The sequence below is a fragment of the Carassius gibelio genome, chromosome B7 (genome assembly GCF_023724105.1).
Source record: "Carassius gibelio isolate Cgi1373 ecotype wild population from Czech Republic chromosome B7, carGib1.2-hapl.c, whole genome shotgun sequence".
NCBI lineage: Eukaryota > Metazoa > Chordata > Actinopteri > Cypriniformes > Cyprinidae > Carassius > Carassius gibelio.
The window spans coordinates 12493266-12514654 of NC_068402.1; the positions used below are offsets into that span (position 1 = coordinate 12493266).

General features: G+C 41.1%; 1 protein-coding gene across 5 annotated transcripts in view; it reads left to right on the forward strand.

The window, feature by feature from the left end:
- LOC127962727 (transcription factor SOX-6) overlaps window positions 1–21389 on the forward strand; it is a 103652-nt gene that overhangs the window by 11471 nt on the left and 70792 nt on the right. For all 5 annotated transcript variants that reach the window (XM_052562394.1, XM_052562390.1, XM_052562391.1 and 2 more), the window contains exon 4: window positions 17836–17925. In XM_052562394.1, the coding sequence (XP_052418354.1) occupies window positions 17836–17925 (90 nt within the window). The remainder of the gene's footprint in view (window positions 1–17835; window positions 17926–21389) is intronic.

The window sequence follows — 21389 nt, forward strand, 5'->3', positions numbered from 1 at the left end:
AGAAGAATAAATTAGGCCATAATTCAGTTAAAATATTTTTTTTCACTTTTTTTTCCCCTCTCCCGTTCTGTGAAGGTCTTCATATTAATTGAATCGTATTTGTTTATGGTCGGTTTCATTATCGCCAAGGGTTAGAGAAATATTTTGAATAAGAAAATAGGACAAATTAAATAAAAAATGAGTGAGAGACTGTCAGTCATGAATATTTTCATATTCATAATTGATATAGAAAATCATGACAGGCCATCCATTATCATAAAGGAGCTTAATTTTTTTGGGGGCGGTGTGATGAAATAATTTAACAGCAATCTACATTTCTGTGAACTGATTTAAGATTTTTTTTTTCTCTAAAAATATTCCCACCTATAATTTGCCTGTCTGTCAATTAAGGTGCCGTATTAAACAAAATGCAATTTTGGAAATACCACTTAAAGTGACCCGCTGTATAACATTTAACAAAAAAATAAATAGAAAAAAATTATCTTTTGATGTTATTTTTTTTCCCTCCTTTTTTTTTCTCACCTCTCCAGCTTAATATTGACTAGAGATAGTGTGAAGGGCTTGTGCCCTCATAGGTTCCTTCTTTTGTTTCTAGTAAGGTATTTTTTTTTAAAGATGTGCCCTCAGACCTGTGTGTACTCGTGTGCTATGCTAATGAGCCCCAGCTGGTATGGCCGGTTGCTGCAGTAATTTAAATGGTCAAGTGCAGCTCATAATCCTGAAGGCCCGTATGTTTAGTGCAGACAGGAGAGGGTGCTTCACTTCTAGTGTACAGCTGTGTTAATCTGCCCTTAATAATGGAGACAGAGCCGACCTCATGCCTCCACGCCTCACACCACAATCTCCCCCGTTGCACAGAAATTAGTTCCTAAGCTCGAGAGAGATGAGAGGCATGCAGAGTTCAATACGTTAGTGACGAGATGCTGGAATGGTGCGCTTCTGCGTCCTTGAGGACGTCTCAGTTTGGTGCAGCTGTAAGGGGAATCTTCAAGCCCGCAGTACCTCAAATGTCAGGATTAACCCCTTGCGTGACTCCGAAAGCAATTGCGAGAGCCATGTGTTGTCTTAACGACAAAGCATGTCGTTCTGTTATGAGAAGCAAAGAATGGATGAGCTATAAATATCACTCATCTTAGTCTCTTATTAAAGAACAACTGTAACCTTTCATTAGCTTGCTTGGCTAACTGGTTTAAGGTCAAATTAGAAGTGCATCCGACATCGTTTACTGTATTTGATGGATAGTAACTCGTCATTCAAATATTGTTCACTTACTGCGCATTTGTTATAATGATGTTTTTATACTACATAGTAGGAAAGTGTGGTAGTTTTTAACCCCACAACGAAACGACAAGAAATAATGAAACATGATGAAATATATATCAATAACTAGTAATAATAATCTCCTCAAATTTGCTTTAACATTAACAACCTCTAATCTGCAGGTCGAAATGTACAAACTTGCAGTAGCAGAAGATGAATCTATTGCTGCTTTTGTTCTTTGTTTGAGCTTACTTTTAAATTAATGCCATTGCCAAGCAGAAATGTAACCTTCTTCCATCCTTTCAACAAACCTTGGCTTTTGTGATCGCTTTGGATCATAAGCTTTGAAAATGTTGTGTGGGCAGCACATACTGCAGTGAAGCATAATGCTTTGTTCGTAAAACAGTGTCTTTTGATTTCAGTCAAGTAGCATACATAGGACATACTTGAAAGGATGCATTCCTATAGGAGCATGCTGTATTTCATACCCGTCTTTACACACGCTTAATTGAATGTGCACCAGGGCCCTAAGAGTCAACCCCTCTCAAATTCAATCAGACCTATTAGAACCATACCGCAAGTCAGTGAAACTGGACTGTCATCTCCATCTGTCCTCACAATCCTTAAAGTGCCTTAAGTGATTGTGACCGCTCTAATGAATGAAAATATCCTGCCTAGAGGACTGCATTAAGCTGAATAGTCACCTTTGCTGTAAAAGCACTACACAAACCACCTCATCCACCGAGGAGGTCTTGGGATTTTTCTGTAACTGGTATTGTAAAACATTATTCATAGAGAGCTCTCTGGTGCTTGTTGATAGTTTAATTATAGAGGAAAAATCTAAATAAAAAGAAAGTAAAATAAACAGGACAAGAGAAAAAATGTGTGTCCATTATAATGATTGAAGGTGGCCTTGTCTGGGATTCACAAGTAATTCAGGTCCTTTTTATGAGATGTACTTAAGGAATGAAATTTGATGTATGAATCCTTCACTGGGTTGGTTGTTCTCATTGTTGCAATTATGTGGTAAACTTCCGGCTCTTTTATATACACTCCTTTTTTAGTGGGGTGGTTCTTTGACCTCTATTTGGATGAACCTCACTCACTCTTATTCAACCTTGAATTGATTTGTTTGCAGTTTAACGCTCCAAATATCTGATTTGTACATTGAGCTGCATGCTTAGACACAGGCCATTCTCTCTCACCGACTTACTCAGCAGTTATCTGGGATTGATGAAGCATGATTTTATTTATTTATTTGTTTATTTAATTTGCGATAAGCGATAACAGAAAAATAAATATTGGCCTATCTTTAGTGAGCAGAATTTTCATATTGGTGCATCCCAGATTTTCTTTGCACTTCAACATTCCCACATCACTTCCAGCAGTTGGAAAGATCTATAAAGAAGCATCCGCACCTAGTCAAGAAGGCACGCTGCCTACTGCTCTAGTTTGGGCACCATTGAGCCAATGGCTCTGCCAACTTAGTCAGCAGTCTTGTATTGGCAGGATTGGCCATGGCTGCTGGTAATAGCTTGTTAGCTGCTAATCCACGCTTAGAGCCCTGTTCGTCTGAATGCCAGCATTACATTTTTTCAGGCAGTTTGGTGGCAGGGGTTCATTTTGGTGGCTGAAAAATAGACCATCCATGCAGCTTGTAATTCCTCCTTGATGTCTAGTCTGTGTGCACTGCTGCAGACCACACACGAAAACTATCGGTTTTAAATGATGCATTTTATTTTGTTTATAAAATATCAGCTTTTTTTTTTGCCAGGATAGCTTGTTATGTAATGTTTCCATAGTCCTCATAGAATAGTTATAAGACAAATTCCCTCATAAAAGCATTGAAACTTGCTCTTTCTGGGCCTCTTGTGTCAGCGTTGCTCCACAGTTGCTCAACCCCATGCACCCTTGCACCTATTTTTCCATGTAAAAGTGAAAGGGCAAAGTTGTTAGACGCGTTTAGAAATATGTCAGAGCCAACAGGTGTAGACAAGGCGCTTTCTGAGAACGAGTGAATTACACTGGCAGGAGTGACCCGGGTGACAACAGGAACAGTTGCTAATTTGGCATGGATGAGGGCTTTCTCTGGGGTGGTAACCCTGAGACCTCTGAGGGGGCAGAGGAGAGGCGAGGCTAGCGGACAGCTCTATACACCTGGAGCTTTGTGTATTGAGTCAGAGTTAATGAGTTTAGCAGGGGGGCAGATTCTTCATTGCCTCCATCCCACATAAAGCCTGATCTCTGGGGCAGGGGGATATTTCCAGAGCCCTCCCGCCTCGCGGACCTTAGCCATTTCAGCTGCAGGTGAGCACCGGTGTGCATTTGAATAACAGCTGTGTGTGTGTGTGTGTGTGTGTGTTACCTTCCTTATTTGCTCTATGGGGGCTATCTGTCCTCAGAATCTCTTTTGAGGCACTCATTCTTCTGTTGAAGTATGTTAGCGAAGGCATTTTTAGGAACCCACCCCCTCCCCTGTATTTATACATTTCTAACTGAAATCAGTCTTTTTTCTCTTTTCTTTAACATCCAGCCCAATATCTTTTCCCCATCGAGATCAGGAGATTGATGGGTTTGGGCAGCGGGAGAATTGAGTGCAGAAAGCTGTTTTACCGCATGCCATTTTGGTTGCGTTTTTATGACCCTCTTGAAAGTGTTCTTGTTGAAATAGCAGAGGGTCTAGCTTTGCTCTCCGGCTGCCCTGTCATCTACTTTTGATTTCTTTTCCATCTAATTAATAACCATCTTTGTTGTAATGATACGTGCCACTGGACCTAGGCTTGGTGCATGCTCAATGAGGTCGACCTTTTTAATTTCTTGGCTAGTGTTCTGATCAAACCTCAGATCTGGAAGCGTGCTTCAAACACAACGTTCCATCGCTCTGTTATGTCAGTCCACCAGTCCCTTGGGCAGAGTACACAGGGCCAAACATCAATCGTTGGAAGTTTTCTCACCTCTTGCACGCTTCCCTCTACCTTTAACTGAGCCGCTTGTCTGAATGAAACAGCATGGGTTTGATTAATCCAAATGTTTTCGTACACGTCAAAATATGTTAGTTACTCTTCAGAGTGATGTGTGGATCTCCAGAGTTGGCAGGTAAGCTAGTGTATGCGGGTGAGTTGGTAGCTCAGTAAAGAGCAAGATCTGGCCCATCACTTTTGTTTGAATAGGTAATGTAAATCTGCTGGGGTTGAGCAGACATGAGCTGGAATTGCTTGTTAAGACACATGATCAAAAGCTTGTCTCCCTGCTCTCTGCTTCTTGCCAGTCAACTCTCTTGTCACCCTGCGAGGCAGACGTTAAATTGATTTTTTATTTATTTTTTTATGTTGCGGGCATCCTGCCACTCTCTGGACTTTGACAAAAATGATAGCTCCGACGACTCCTGTGTTTCCCCTCAGAGAGAAAGCTGTGCTACTGACAAGCCTTCAGCACCAAAAAAAAAGAAGATAGACTGATACAAACAGACTCTGGCAGCTCTGTTCAATCCCTATCAAAACCCTCCGCTGCCTGTAGGCTTCATATCAAACATCCATAACACAAACACGCTTCTCAGAGGAGCTTGTGACAGGAGGGACAAATCGTTCCCCTCCTGACTGCCTAGTGCGGACCTCCAAAACTCTGTCCATGCTCCAAATAGAGTGCTCCTCTTTCAGATGACAAAACAAGCAGCTGCTTCTGCCTCACTGTGCCATTCTCTGTGTCCGTATCACCTTCCCTGTTCTCAGATTCCCATTAGTCAACAGTAGCAACTGCTGTGGAGCATTCCAGGAGCCATCTTCTCTCTCGAGCTCAGCTGTTGACTCTGTCCCTCTTGTGTGGGACCAAGCACAACGCTCCCATTGTGCCGGTCTCTGTCATTGAGCTGGGGCTCTCCTGATAGGAGGAAACGGGTGTTTCAGGGAGACAAATCACAGCCAGGGCTCCCGAACAGAGCTCCATTTGTCCGCCCTCTCACACCATAGGTACGTCTCCTGAGCCGTGAATGAGACTTTTTTTTTTACACTTCATATACTTCATAAAAGTAGTATTTATAATAACACTGCACTGATTTTAGGGATTATAGTAAATAATATATGATCCCTAAATAAATATTTAAAGGGGTTGAAGGGATTATTTTGTATTTTGTTTCTAAGATTTCAATAAATGTATTAAACATGTATTTAAAATTTAGCCAAAATTCTAAATTCTCATTCTTTGCATATTGTGCAAATATAATTTTTTTTCATTTATTATGATCCCTAAATGTGCCATGGTCTGAAAGAATATCTAGACAGTTTTGCAAATAAGGGTTTAAATCATTTCTTCTCAATTTTGAACACAATATTTTTGGTGTTCTGTTACTTTTATTTACTATGACAATTTTCTAAGAAAATAAATAAATATATAAATCTTGCCATATAGCTTCATCTTCTTTTTTTTAATGAAGTGACAAGTAACCGTGTCGACAAGGACAGCGATGAGTCCTGCTCTTGTTTAACAGCGGTGTTGGAATAGTGGTATATGTGTAAAGCAGTACTGGAATGGAGTGGTTTTAATGAGCAAGCATCTTTATGTTCCCCTCTTGGTATTTGGATTAGCACAGTGAGAAAAACAAAATGCTGATGCCTGAGAAAAGAGGACCACCCCATTAATTAGCCTTAAATCTGTCACTGCACAGCTGAATGCTGCTGGTGGAAAGCGCTGGACCCTTTATGTAGATTAAAAGCGGTCAGAAGGAGATGAGCTGGACTTAACCTGTAAAGCGTGTGTGCATTTGCGCTATATGAGTGTGAGATCACCACCACCCGCCTCGTGCTCAGTTCCCAGGCATTGACTGCACATAACTGGACAAAAGAGCCGCTGTCATCTGACTAGGATCAAAATAGTGTCAATGTAACTCACACCGTAGCCACAGACGGGCCGGTGCGCCCAGCTAATGATTTCAGGCCACATAGCAAGACTTGTTTTATAAGACCCAGCTACGTCAGCTCCATCTAGTTGCTAATACCACCACCCTTCCTGAAATTCACAGACACAACAGCTAACACAAGTCCTCCTGTACACACACAGATTATAGCGATAGTTCACCCAAAATATTCTAATTCTGTCATTTATTCACCCGTATGACTTCATTTTATCTGCTTCTCCTGTCCACAGCATAATCATCAGTGCGGGCCAGTGATGTTTTGGACATTTGACATTCATTTTATGAACAAAAGTACAGAAAATCATAGAAAATGAGTTGGAACAACATTTAAATATACATTTTTTTAAATTTAATGAACTAAAAGATGAACAGTACACATCCACCCGATATGTTGGACATGACAAAACGTTTATGATTTATCGGTCTCCTTGTGTCTTTCTCTCTCTTGCTCAATAAGGTGCCATGGGATGAGATGGGATGTCAGAAAAAACAGATAGAAACATGTTTTATTGCTCGGCGAACGCTGCGGCTCGGATCATTGTAATTATTCGCTGAACGCCATCTCTCATTGGGAGTGGCCCCCATATAATTTTAAGTCTGTGTAGGTCGAGTGGTTAATACGTTTTAGGTCCCTGTCATCCATTACATGTCATGAAGTTCCAATGATAGCTTGAAGTTATGAGTTTTAATTCTAATTAATGGTTTTAGCCGGGTGGGAAAAGGTTTTTTTTTTTTTTTTTTTGTAAAATTCCATCTACTGCAATTTGTGATTTGGGTAGCGAGGTACACTTTTCTCACTCCTTTAATTTCCCAGAGTGCCCTGCCAGAGGATGGCGTCTCCTCAGAGGGGAGTTGGGAGGGGTTGCATGGCATATATTTTCCCCCAAATATATTTTTTGTCTCTCATACACTTTCTTTTTCCCATTCTTGAGAGGTGATGAGGAAATGAGCTCAGCTCCATGTGAAACGGCTGCGTTTTCCGTGTTCTCACAGCATGTTGCGGTGGATATGACCCCACAGCAGCGAGAAAAAGAAACGGGTCGATCCGAAAGAAAATACGGTGGCCATTGTTGCAGAACCATGCAGGAAACAATGGGACATTGAGTGTGTTATAGCTGTAGATGGCAAGCAGACTCGCGAAGAATTGAAATCCCTAACCTTTTGAAGAATGGTTTCTGGTAACTGCTCTGTGTCGTCACAACCTCTCATTCTATCTGCTCAGATATCAACAGACAAAGAAACTACATTTCATCCACTTAAAACTTCACTCACAAGCCCTGAAGTAGATAGATCATGTCTGTGTTGTTCAATGGTACTCCACAGGCGTATTGTATTGCCGTGTGCAGCTGTGTGGTCTGAACTCGCCAGTCACTGGTGGTCTGTGAAGTAGTAAGAGTGTGCAGTTACACGGTAGCGTGTGTGTGTGTGCGAGAGAACGGAGGTCGGCGGCTAAAAATAGTGAAATTTTGGGCCCGTGTGCGCGAGCACTGAACTCTGACATGCGGGTAAACAGAGTGCGCTGCACGGGACCATAAACATTTTTAATTGTTGCCTCATAAAAGAGGACAATGTCAGTGGCAGCGGCAAAAAATATGCTTCCTTAATTAGTCAAGTGAGTTTTACAAAGAACGAAGAAGCCTCCTTTTAACTTGCACTTTTTAATGCCCTCATGCACTGATACACCACTGTTTATTACTGTAAAACAGTTCACTCGTGGCTGTAAAACACTAGTTCCTTTTAACACATGCCTAGTTTGCTAAAGATCATCAATTTGAAAGCTATTTTAATATTTTTCTTAAACATTAAGACTTCAAGAAACACTTTTACGTCATTTACTTGCCCAAAGCGTGCATATAAACCGAGCCGTACTGTTTTTCTGCTTGAAATGTCTTCTATTTGAATCTTACCAGCACATCATCTTTTTGACGGCACGTTTTAACTCGCCGTATATTGTGGGGAGAACCCCTCAAGCACGTCCAAGTTGCTCCGGCATTTAAGATGAAATAAAGTTTAAGTGACAACTCAAGACAGTTGGCTTCACAGCAAATTTTAATCTATTCATGTGGATCCTATCAGTTTCTTTTTGTCCCCAGCACCCATTAATTTACTAAATCGCTCTGAGCTGAAATGATCACAGTAAGCGACATTATTCACACATTTGTATTAATTCAACATAGAGGAATAAAAGTGAATGTTTTGAAGCATTGATTAGCAGAAGGGTTTATATCTGACAGTTAGATTGCAGGGTAGCCAGCATAAAAATGGCTCCTCTGCAAGGTACCCGGTAATTTAATTCTTGTGTGAAATTATTATAATTTATTACAGTATGTGGGCTCTAATGATTACCGACATGAAATGGAATTTATAAATTAAGATTAAATCTGCATATCTGTTCTTATTTTGTACCTTCACATGCACTCAAGCCTGTCAGCAGTATTTCAAGATGATTTCATAAGATGCAGCCTTTGTGTAATTTATTTATTTATTTTTTTAAAAGAAAGAAAGAAAGAAAGAAAGAAAGAAAGAAAGAAAATAAAGAAACATTAATTATAGTTTTGTGCACAAAATCCCAACACTTGAGAAGCTACATAAGGTTGTAAAAATGGATGAGGAATTTATTTGGGTTGGCAGAAAATAAATACACTAATACAAATATTAATAAAAAACAAAGATTAACACAATAGTCAAGGGACAAGATGGGAAACAAACAGGCGACATACTAAGTTATTAAATATAAGAGTTTATTTTTTGTCTAAAGTGTACTGTATGTCCTAAATGAGAGACAGTCCTGAGAAAATGTTTTTCATTTTTCAGCCCATAATAAAATAGCAGTAGTACCAACAGTTATTATTATTATATTAAGCAGACCCTCTCAAATGAATAAAGAGAAATGTTTATCTATATTTATGTGGGTTGGTTTTCATAAGGAGGATCTTTGTTTTGTTTTTGAGAGTTGGATTTTGATTCAAAAAGGAAAATTGTTGAGTTGTTTGACTGAATTAAGTTTTTTTTTCCTGTCTGTGTGCTGAAGATGTTTCTTGTTGTGAGTAAACCGTAAAGAGCAGCAGCAGCAGCAGCAGCAGCAGGCAGGAGCGGAGCAGTCGGGATGGGCCGCCTCTGAGGGTTCACTCAGCCTGAGAGGAGGCTAAAGAGGACAGGGGAGAGAAAGTTCATTTTGCTATCCAAGCATTAAATGGTCCTAGTTTTCTTAAAAGTGACCTTGTGGGGAAGGCAGCGCAGCCGAGCTCCGGCGCTGCTCCTTCCAGCTGCACACATGGCATCCATCGGGGCACAATCACGCGCAGTCCCAACACCTCAGGCTCGGACATATGTTGAGTTTTATTTCATTCTTCTGACATTAATCCTATTCACCAGCTGTTCTGCCAGCTGCCACTCTCCAGCTTAAGAGGAGATTGCAGTTTTGGGGGCTCGGAGTATGGGCTTATCTTGGCTCCTGATCTCTCCACACTAAGTTCTGATTGGATCAACCCCCACCCAACCGCATCTTGGGCCCCCTCCCTTTCCTCCCTCCTAATATCTCCCTCCTCTTCTCAATCTGTAGGATCCTTGAGTTGTACTTCTCTCTCTAGAAATCTCTCTTTCAACTTTGCTTTAATTTTGTCTCGTTCTCCTCCTCGTTTTGGGGAAGGGAGGCTCCAGGGGTGTGTTTTAATCGCCTGCCCAAGTTTTCATTTGGAAGGCTTGACTTCAGAAGATGCTGACCCTCTGCTAGTGTCTTGCTGTCTTCACCAACATTTATTATTCAGTTTTCTTCTTGTATTTGGTGCCCAGAATCCCTCTCCTTCTGAGGGTGAGGGTTCCTGGCAGAGTGTCTTCCTAGCTCAAACATGCCTCGAAAATACTTTTTTATCCACAGCTTTGATTGAACTTGAACTCTTTATTTCTTCTTTTTCACATATTTCAACTTTATCTCTCCATTCACATTACAAATCAGCATGATTTATTTCCCTGTACGTCTTTCATTGTCCGATGGAATTTCTCTTGTGTCATTAGTGTTGAAGAAGTGCCCTGTCGTGGAAGGTTTTGCAAGCATGAATTGATCATCGGTGGCTGCTCACTTTAATAATTCAACCCTGATTAGTGCCGAGTCCTGCAGTAAAATGGATTGAAGAAGAGGTCGTGTGCCGCCCTGCTCAAGAGGTGAAGCCTCTTGGGAGTGGTTAATTCATATGTGCTTGATAGACACGTGTCCTGTTGAGATAGGTCAGAAATCGTGCGATTGCCGGGACGATGGGGTCAGCGCTGAGATTAGCACCTCAGGTCTGCCAAATAAAGACAATGATCCTACAGCCATGTGCTATTTCTAACATGTGTCTTTTTATAGCACAGTCGGTTTCTTCGTAATTACAATCCAGCCTAGAAAAAAACACCAAAAACTTTTTTGAAGAATAGTGGAGTAAAAGATATAAATATATGAAAGATAATATAATATTATGCAAATATAATATTTTAAAATTGCAATATTTACCATGAATATTATCCTTATTAGTAGTACTGGGTTCGAATCCCAGGGAACACGTTAAGAGAAAATTGTTAGCCTGAATGCAATGTAAGTCGCTTTGGATAAAAACGTCTGCTAAATGCATACATTTATTTTAATTTAACTTAATTTTAATTTAGTACTGGTATTATTGCTGTTGTTGTTGTTTTTAATATTAATATAAGTAGTAGAAGCAATAAATAACTAATAATACTAAAAGGAAATAAAAGATTTTCTAAGGTTAGTCAGTCTATTTACAGCAGCTGTCGACAAGAGGAAATGGCAGCGTGGTGTTCGAGCAGCCTACAGGTGACTAGCAGAGATGCTCACTAAGTGGAATAATGAATAGTATTAGGTGTCAATTAAATCAAGCCTTCCCCGAGGTGCAGGTGCTCGACAATATACTGACACATCTCAAGGAGCTGAAGCCTCTTCACCCATGCATGCCAATGGGTGCATTTGCATATTAAAGAACCAAAATTATTTAACCGAAGCAAAAAAAAAAAACATTGAAAAAAGAAAAAAAGGGGCTTGTGAAAATGATCGAGGTTATTAAAACTGTTGACAGGGAAAGAAGGTAATTGGCAGAAAATGAGGGAAACGCTACTGTTATACAGTGTTGTGCGCGTGTGCGTGCGTGTTTTCTCTCTGTCGTGATTTTTGTGGATTTTTTTTTTTTTTTTTCTACCCGACTCTTCTTTTTAGCTGCTAGCATTGTGCGTCGTCGCCTGGGTGTGTAACCTATTACGTTTAGATTGCTCCCTTGCAATTAGTGCCCTTTTTGTCCTCACTTCAATAACGGCGTGATTATGGAGACTTCAGGAGCATTCGCCGCCGCCGCCCCAGCTAACAGCTGTTGTCTCTGGAACTAACGACGGGAACGACAAAACATGTTTTCTTATGCCGTTTCACTTTCCTGTCTGCCTCTTGTAATTATTATACTTTTATTTTGTGTGATGATGGAGTCTTGTTTTAGTGGCTCTGTGATTAAGACATTCAGAAGATTTTCCCTCAGTGTTCTGTGCACGCTTGCGTTCGCGGGCGAGCTTGTGTGTGTGTGTGTGCGCATATAGCTTGTGACTCCAGTTTGTTTTTCTAAGGATGGAGAGAAATAGAAAAAGAAAGAGGGCGTTTTTGGTTTTCTTTTGACTGCAGCATCTCTATTGTAAGAAACAAATCCAGTGCAAGAGAAGCCTTGAGATGTGATTTTAGAGGGGGGACAGTGTTTTTCCAGCAGGAGCCAAGGAGAATGCTTGGAATAACTTGTTTTCCCCTCTAAATTGGACAAAACTCTCGATATTCTCTTGACCTTGACTGCTTGACGACTACTCTTTTTCGCTCAAGCCTTTTCTCTCATAACATTATTAGAAATGAGAGTGCTTAAAGGATAATTATTAACCTAACTGCGACACTTGCAGTGAGAGCGCCCTTCAACCTGGGTGGCTTCAAGTGGAACCATAATACCTCTTCCTCGCTTGAGCCTTCTTCCTCGTTCCTCTCTCTCATTTTTGTTCGGACTGGGAGCGGTTCCTCTACTTTCTCCATCATCAGAGGGTGCGTTCAGAAGAAAGCCTGGGAAATTTATAACGTCATTGTCAGTTGATCATCGATTTGGCAATTCCCAGTTTTCCCTGAGGAGCGGGGCCGCTCGTGTGCTGGGCCGAAGGTGGAGATTTATCTCCTTCTTCCTCTGAGAGCAAAAGAGTGATGATTTTTTAGGTTTGTTGAGAGGAAGAAGCATAATGCATTGTAGCCACACTTCATTGAAAGTCAGATTAAGGATGCAGTACTTTGTGGACAATTGACAATAGACTGCACAGGGACGATAGGGCAGTTGACTGAGGACAGCTGTAATGATGTGTGTACTGTGAAGTGGAGTGTTTCAGGAGAGAGTCTCGCTCTCTTGCTCTCTCTCTTTCTCTCTCTCGCTATCTCTCGTCTCTCAAGTGTAAGGATTGATTGGGGGAAGAGCAGCTTCCTGTGGTGGGGATTACAGTGGCGGTGTGAGACCTGGGGGTGCTGGCAGATGTTCTGGCTGTCTGCCACAGGGCAGGACTCGTCGGGATGGGGGTACACCCTCTCTGCTCGGCACAACTGCATCTTTAGGGGCATGACACAGCTCTATCCCACATACACAGCCGTGGAGGTCATTAATGACAGTAACTGAAGTCGGTTTCTACAGAACTACATTACATTCATTTTGCTTGGAAGTTTAAGGGAGTTAGACTAGAGGAATTAGTGTGATCTTCTGGCCACTTTTTGGCTTCAACATGAAATCTTTTTTTCTTTTCACCTGTGTACATTATTTCAGCATTTATTACTTTACATAATTGTAAAACATTTCAAAATACAATGCTGGTGCAAGCAGCATATATTAATGTATTTTATTTTAAAATCATATAATTTAAAATAATATAGTAGTATATAATATATACTACTATTCAAATGTTTAGGGTTGATTTTTTAAATGTTTTTTAAATAAGTCTGCTCGCCAAGAATGGATTTTTTTTTTCAAAAATACAGAAAATATTATTACAATTTAAAATGGCTTAAATTAAAAATATCTTTATATACAATAATATTGCAAGAGCCTCATGTTACCTGTGTTTAGTGTTTCACTGTTCACGGTTTAGTGGTTTCTGTTAGACATACAGTTTTGGCTCTGTGTTTCATCTGGTGATAAAAACTATTTACACTCAACACAATTCCTGAATCTTTGCTGAGATTTATGAGTGCTGCTGCTCTTCCTTTTCGTCTGTTTAAGACCATCGGCATAATCATGTCAGCAGATCTTTGCTGTAGGTGTATTAATTGAGCTGCTTTGTGAAGAAGAGTAAGATATCTCTGGCAGCAAACCGAGCTGTCGAGATCAGATTGTAGATGAGTGCAGGTGTAGATCGACCATTAGTATGTCAAGGTGGGTACATCACTTCTTATGTCTGAGATCAGTGAGTCTCTCTGACTTCACAACTATAATGCCAGTTTCATAGACTAGTGACTTTGGCTTTATCAGGCCAGAAAAGGATTGTGACATGCTACTTTTTCAGCTTCCTTCTAATCCTGGTGTTTTGACAAGGATGGTCTCCTGAGTGTGCGGATGGGTGACGCTAAGTCAACACCCACTCCGAGACACAAGTCTCTGGGTTTCTCTCTTTGCATTGTCTTTTCTTCTCGTCTCTTAGAATTAGTTCCCTGAAGGGTTTAGATCAGTGGGTTGTCCTCCAAGCCCTCTCCCCAGTGCCCAGGCTATGTCATATCAGTGGGACAGGCAAGGGGTCCAATGTGGCCTGGGCTAAGCCGTCTGTTGAGATGGGGGAACCTTGGGAAAATGCAAAAAGGATACAGATAAAGGTTATTGTTTTCATTCCAATCTCATCTGGGCTGAATTGGTTTCCCTCGAGCCACGCCACGCTTTATCCGAGCGGAGGGGAAGAGGGCAAGAGGAGATTTTTGGGGCCCTCGTGGGATAACGACAATAAAGTCAGTGCTTGCTTTATTTATCTGCTCGTTCTAGGCCTCTGACAGGCCTTTCCAGACAAGTACAAGTCTTTTCCCCACTTCCTCCTCAGTTTTCAGAGTCTATAAATGTCAGACTGTCTCTGAACTCTTTGTATTTTGAAATCCGAATGCAAATGTGGGAAGGAAATGTACCTTGTTCAATGGGCTGTGCTGCGTTTCTCATTTGAAGTAGCAGCAGCGCTGAGAGATGAATGGATGTGGCTGAAGCTTTGTTTGATTTTTCAAAATGAATGGTCCACTTTGGTTTCTTTACATCGGTAATATGTTAGTACGACATTTAAGTATTATCCAGATGTTAAGCAGTGTTTCCATTGGCATTAGTGCTCTCTCCGGAGAAGATGGAATGCAACTTGGGAAATTGTGCAAAAAATATCCCCTTATTATTAATCTAAATTCCTTTCAAATGTTCTAGCTTTATAAGGGTACTTTGAAAAAACCCAGACGTCTGTCTCATTAACTGCTTGTTTGCCTAAAGTATCCTCGCATGAAAACCCAGGAAGAGTCGTATAGCCTCAGACCGTAGCGGACAGGTTGTTTTCAGTGTCCATCATCCGCAAATGCTGGACATTCTTCACTTCTCTCAGGTAAAAATGTGTGGAGGACAGCTTCGGCACATTCCAGCTGTAGTGTGTGTGTGTGTGTGTGTGTGTAGGAGCGAGGGAGCGGCCACTCTCAAGGGAGGCAGAGTGGAGCTGAATGGGAGCTGGCACCGCATTATCTCCAACAGTTGGTGCATTCCTTAATGATCAAGTGCTGGAGAAGCATCTGTGCACTGCTCTGTGTGTTGGTTTGTGTGTGTGTGTAAGACGCAGAGGAGGAATATGGGAAAAGTCTTCCCTAAAACCTTTTAACCCGCCAGGACAGATCCACCCCGGCCCTGTGCCATAAAAGGAAGTTTCTCTGTTTCCAGCTCTTTTTTCAGCCTGGAGGAAAGAATGTACTGCTATTTGTTATACATATATATGCTGGTATGTGTGTTGTGTGTATGTGGTTGTTCTCTGAGGGGAGGAGAGTGTTGTGACAGGAAGCGCTTTTATTCAAGGGACCTCAATCACACACACATAAAACACAGGGTCGCAGCAACTCACAAGGTCAAGGAAACAAACTGTGAGTCCTGGATTGGGAAAGTCAGCAAAGTAGAAATAATGTTAGAATGACCCAGATGGAGGTGTCCTGTCGTTCCCTCTGAAATGGAGGAAAATGGAGAATCAAAGAAAATCTGACCTCCTCTTGATGTGACCTTGCACTGTATTAAAGCAGTGGCCGTCACCATTGACTCTCTCACTTTGCAAGCTTTCAAGCATTTTCATGCCCACAGTGAGGTCACTTTTTTTTGTGCTTTTACTTTTTTTTTAACCAATGTACACATATTTAGATCAGGTCAGAAGAGCTTTATTGCCAAGTGTGCTTGCATAAACAATTCTTTTTTCTAAGTAATATAGCTTCAGTGTACACACACAAATTCAACATGAAAATATATATCAAAGAAGACCAGAATAGAAATATTCCAAAATATATTTAAAGATTATGAACATTTTAACAGTGTTAATAATGCACTGTTGTGGGGGGGGGGGGGTCTTGGGAGTCAATTAACAGTTCAGTAGTGAAATGGCCTGTGGGAAGAAACTGCTTCTGTCTCTAGAAGTTCCAGATTTTATTTTATTTATAATTTTTTTTTTTTTTTTTTTTGACATTTTATTTTTGGTAATGAAAACCTTTAACTCCAACTAAAACTTTATACTGTATACTACCTTTAAAAGGTTTTATGTTTTATTATTATAATTTTTTTTAAAAGGTTAAATGTATTCAGCAAGGATGCATCAAACTGATCAAATGGTGATAGTAAATACTTTCTGAAATTGCTACAAAAAAGGGCTTCCATACCTATGTGAATTAGTTTTTTAGTCAATAAGATAAAGCTATGTTCGTGATAACAGAGGCATAGCTGCAACATCAATTTTTTAGGCATGAGATGAAGATCTCATCTCACCACATTCACGAGTGTGATGATGTCACTCACTGGGAATGTTCTATGGCCTGGAGTACCTCAAGATACTGTATGACTACAATGCAAGCAGACACAAAGCACGCACAACAGAGTAGCCAAAGTCATTCCCACTCTCATGAATTGTGCCCTTTTGTTTGGCAAAGTGTGTTCACAAATGATCCATTGTGTTCACGAACGGTTTAACTACGGCTTACGGTGCCGGAGGGCTGCCAGCGGCGTGCAAGAATGTCTGCTTTAGCGCCGTGCCCTTTAGCCTTTCACACAGGGAACAAACTCTACTCTTCCTGTCCATGATGTCATCGAATGGCAACATGAGACCCGCAGCCCCTCTGCTCACGGCCTGCGAAAAGAGCTCCTCAGCTTGGAGAAGGTAGAGATCTGATCTTGATGTATTAAACTCTGCCTTTTGGAGACTTCACCCGATTCCTCTTCTTTCTGTCCAGTGCTTTTGATTGGAGGTTTCTCTGTCCCGTGTGTGTATGTATGTTTGTGTGATGGGAACAGGCTGACCCAGGCTGCAAGCTTCAAGCTCTTGCTGGTGAGCAGTGTGTTCTTTATCAATGACCTCAGGGCCGCAGCTCTGCAGATTCCAGCCATTCCTCCTCCTGATTCATTGTCTGCCAGACAAATGTTAATTGTTTTCATCATTGCCGGCTGTGCGGGGCCAGTCAAATGGGCCCATCTCACCCCGTCTACCTTCCTCTTGTATGTCTTTCTTTGTGCGGCGCCTCATTCTTATCACTCTTTCAGCCTCTCCAGTTGACCTTCGACAGACCAGGGGTCACGTCCCACATTATCCACATATTACATGTGTTACTTTGTTTCTGTCTTTATGTGCATGATTGAAAAATTAAGAAACACCATACCTGCCCTTCTAAATAAAAAATAAACAATTGGTACCTTTCATAAAGAAGCAGATTCACCTTGACACTTTCACTGAATGCAGATGACCTAACTTGAAAATATTGCATTAGAGCATTTCATTCAGTAACAAACCCCAATGCATTTATTCTTTTAGAAATTGAAACATTTTTGATGACCTTTAAACATCACCCCTAATACGTTTAATGAACTAAGCTGACACACTTTTCTACTTTAATACACTCAGCTAGTGATCTCTATAGAATTTCAGTTTATTACATATAACAGTCCAGCCGTTAGAACACGCTTTCGACATGTATTGTGCTGTGGCTGTTGAAAGACAGGCGCGTAACATTCACTTTCCCAAGAAGCAGACGGAATTTCTTTCTTTCAGTTTGCTCACCTTTGCTTCACCTTGCACACCTTTTCAATGGGAAGGTTTTTCCCCTGTCTTTTTTTTCTTTGTCTTTGAGGCCTCTTTTCTGTATGAGCACAAATTGTTTTGTTGCTCAAGGTTTTTGGGTCATACTCAAAGCTATGGATTTGAGAGATACAGAGGATTTCAATGCACACTGTCGTATGAATGACTCTTTACTGCAGTTGTCTGTGTTATGGAGTGATTTCACTTAAACTGCGTTTGTGGTAATTCTCTTTTTATAGCTAATATGTAATTTACTGTAGGTTGCTTTTTTTTTTTTTAAATAAAGCAGTACATTTTACATTTTATTGGTGTTTTTTTGCATTCAGTGTTTTATTCTGAGTTACTTTTTGTTTCAGAATCCTCCTGCATGGAGAAACTCCTTTCTAAAGAATGGAAAGAGAAGATGGAGCGACTCAACACAGGCGAGCTGTTAGGAGAAATTAAAGGTAAGAAGCCTGAAGCCTCTTACAAATATGTTTCGAAAAGCAACCTTTTCTGGTCACTCTTCTCAGAATGACTGTTACATGAGTGTGATGCACATTATGGAAGCTATATTTTGTTATTTAGCTTCTGGAATAGAAATTAGACATATAAGTCATTAGAAAGGTAGGCTTAGTACAAACAGAGAACAGGAGAAGAATGCATTTGTGTTTGTATCGGATGAGAGTACAGCCCAAGCACTGTTTATACCCAAGTGAAGGTGTTCATGGGATGTTTTTTTTTGCACGAGCAGGTCTTAGCACTGACTGTTACAGAGACGTGTTTATGTAGCAGGAGACAGCACTGCACTGGCTCTCTGATAACGTGCTCGTTCTGCCCTGCTCCAGCCACGCACTCCTCCCTCACTATCGCTAACTCTCGTTCTCTTCCCTTTCGCCGGCACGCTGGGGTTTGTCGTCCGTTCCTGCCGACACCAATCCGCCCCATATCCTCAGAACTTTACGTTGACTATTTGTTGCACCGCCACGTGTTTTTATAACAGCTTTTTTCAGTCGGATGAGGTACAGGTGTCATAGCAGAATATCTGATGTTATAGCATCAATATGTCAGGGCGCTTTTAATGGAGAAGACATTTAGGAGGCAGTTAATAGCGGGATTTAGATTGCAAGGGTAATAACATTGGAGAGAAGTGTTATTGTTTTTTTGTTCCCTCGCTTAATGGCTCCCTTTTCCTTCCCTGCGCTATTTAGAATTATGAATAACGCTTGTCCTTGGTTTTAATTATTGGATTAGACTTACTCTCTGCGGCGTGTGGGTGGAGGAGGGGGTCTGGGGAACAGGGGAAAAAGAAACAGTCGTACATTCTAATAAGTGCATTCATCGGCAATAACCTTAATGAACCCCCAAATGTAAATCACATCTCAGTAAACCAGATTCATTGTACCTGCCCCCGTTCTGTGGCACCGTAGATCAAAGTGCAGCGAAGAAAATGGAGAGGAAAGATTTAGCCTTTTGAAAGGAGATCTTTTTAAATTACAGGGTATTTTTCTGTTGGATAAATGGCATTGGGTGAGGTCATGTTTAAAAGGTATAAACAGGTAGAAGGCGTTGATAATACCCCACCAGTGGCCTCCGTCGTGATTTTCAGCGAGGCTGCAGGCGACTGTAGAGAAACAGACAGAATTACTTTTCATATCATACCGGCAGCCTAAGGTTTCTAATTAGCCTGCCATTTCATATGACTGTAGACATTTCAAAGGCCTCCTTTGTGCTCCCCCTTACAAAATGTCTCTCTCTGCGTTTGAAGTCGGCCTGATGTAAATACAGGCAATTAAAAAGGAAGCTCAGGGTTGGAGACACACAAGGTCTGCTTAATTAATACACAAACAAAGGCACCAAGCTGGAAAAGAGAAAACACACACAACTTATGATTAAGATCTAAAGTGTTATGATAAATCCGAGAGCGCATTAATAGTCAGGTTAAAAAATCAATACAAAGGCCACACGTTCCTTCGGCTCAAAATTAATGGAGGAGAGCGCCGGATAAAAGATGGCACGAGGATGAAAAGGAAGCTGTTGCCTGTTTGGCCTTGCTGTTTTTGCTCTCATATTTGAACCGATGGCATTGTGCTTTCTACCCACAGTTCTTTGTGCCATTGTCGCCGCACTACAAAAAACCCGCCTTTGATCTTTGTTCAATAAATAAATTGACTAAGAATCACTGTCCCTGCTGAACTGTTCGTCTAAATAAAAGAAAGTTTCTCACTGCTTTTGAAATCTCCGCAGCTGTTTCTTAAAGCCTTTACATATTTTTCACCTTGTGAACCTGTCGAGGCACTACACTGTGGTAAGGAACAGAGTTTAGGATCTGAAAAAAGTAACAGTTTGCTTTAGGGAACGAAGAACAATAGCGGAGAGAGAGAGAGAGACAGAGACAGAGTGGAAAAAAGCTGAAACTCAGAGAACACTTAGACCTGCTTTCTAAAACGCCGCAGCACGTCCGGACATGCCCTACTCTGTTGCACAAAACAAGTAAACAAAGTCATCACACCAGATTGGTTTTTGGTTAGATCGGTTCGCGTGTAACAATTCAGTTAGCTGATTTTACGTTTTCTCATGTTTCAGGTGGTTTTAAAGCCGTGTCTAACTAGTAAAATGAAATCGAATCAGGCCATCAGGCAGGCCAGAATTGTGTTTAAGTGCTCTTAAGTGTTGCAGAATCCTGCGTGTTTTCTTTAAGCCCCATGTTGACACCGGGCTCAGGGCTGAGGGGCAGCGGTAGCAGGTACAGGGCATATGGGGGAGTCAGCTACGGATCGCTTTCCACCCGCCGCCACTGGAGCGGTGTGTTTGTTTTCATACCTGAGCTCAGCTGTCAATCAGGAGGAACGGTGAAGAAAGAGAGATGAGATCAGCAAAACAAAACCACAAAGCAGGAGAAGCAGGATGTCTGGAGGACGTCCAAACCACAGCAGTGCCTGCTCGATTGTCAGAGAGAGAGAGAGCGAGAGGGGGAGAGATATATGAACAAATACAGAGTAACACATCAGATATATGCCAGAGAGTGTAATTCACCAAATTTAATGCAAAGAGGTGCGGCTGGTGCAATTAAGATGCTTTGATTCACTTCAGCTAGATTCAATTTTTCATACAATTCAAGACATCGGCACCCATGCACCCTTGTTTCGTTATTCAATGGACACTTGCAAAAAATATTTTAAATGAATATTCCGGGGGAATTTTAATTCGGCTTTGTTATTTTAATGGATTTCATTAGTGAATCAGAGGTCTGTGTTTCTGCCGCCGAGATGTTTTGTTTCCATCGCCTTGAACGTTCAGGTGTCCCTGACTATTTTTTTAAAAATCAGACAAAATGTCTGGAAATCAAACTGTACTTGCAAAATCAGAGTAATGGAAACCCAGAAAAGGACAGAGAGTCTGAAATCTAAGCATTGTGTGACCGCATAAAAATGGTGAGTTGAGCTGCTGTGTGGAAAAAGGGGTCCCTCGCTCTTTGCCTAATCAATTTCTGACTGTCTACATGCTTTTGGAGAGAAAGTCCTGTGGCTGGTAGATAAGTAGAAGCTTTTGAAGAGAGCGGCAGGGCTGAGTGTGATTTCGATGTGACTCGTACCTGACTTAGGCGCTCTCTGACAGAGAGGACTGTGAGGGTACAGAGCACCGATTGTTCCAGCAGCTGGATTTACTTGAAAACATGATTATTCAATTTAACGTCAGCTTTATTCTTAATGGCTCCAATAAAGGCAGAGAACCCATGCTAGTGTAGATACTGTATGTGACGTGACGCTCAGGGATAAGCATGAACGTTTTTTACATAACAACATTGCATTGCTGTTTTGTTAAAAAAGAATATGGTATGATACATGAACCATTGTAAATTAAGGCAAAAATAAAACATTAAAACTAGAGCTGTTAAAGTTAATGTGTTAACACATCGTTTTTATGCTGT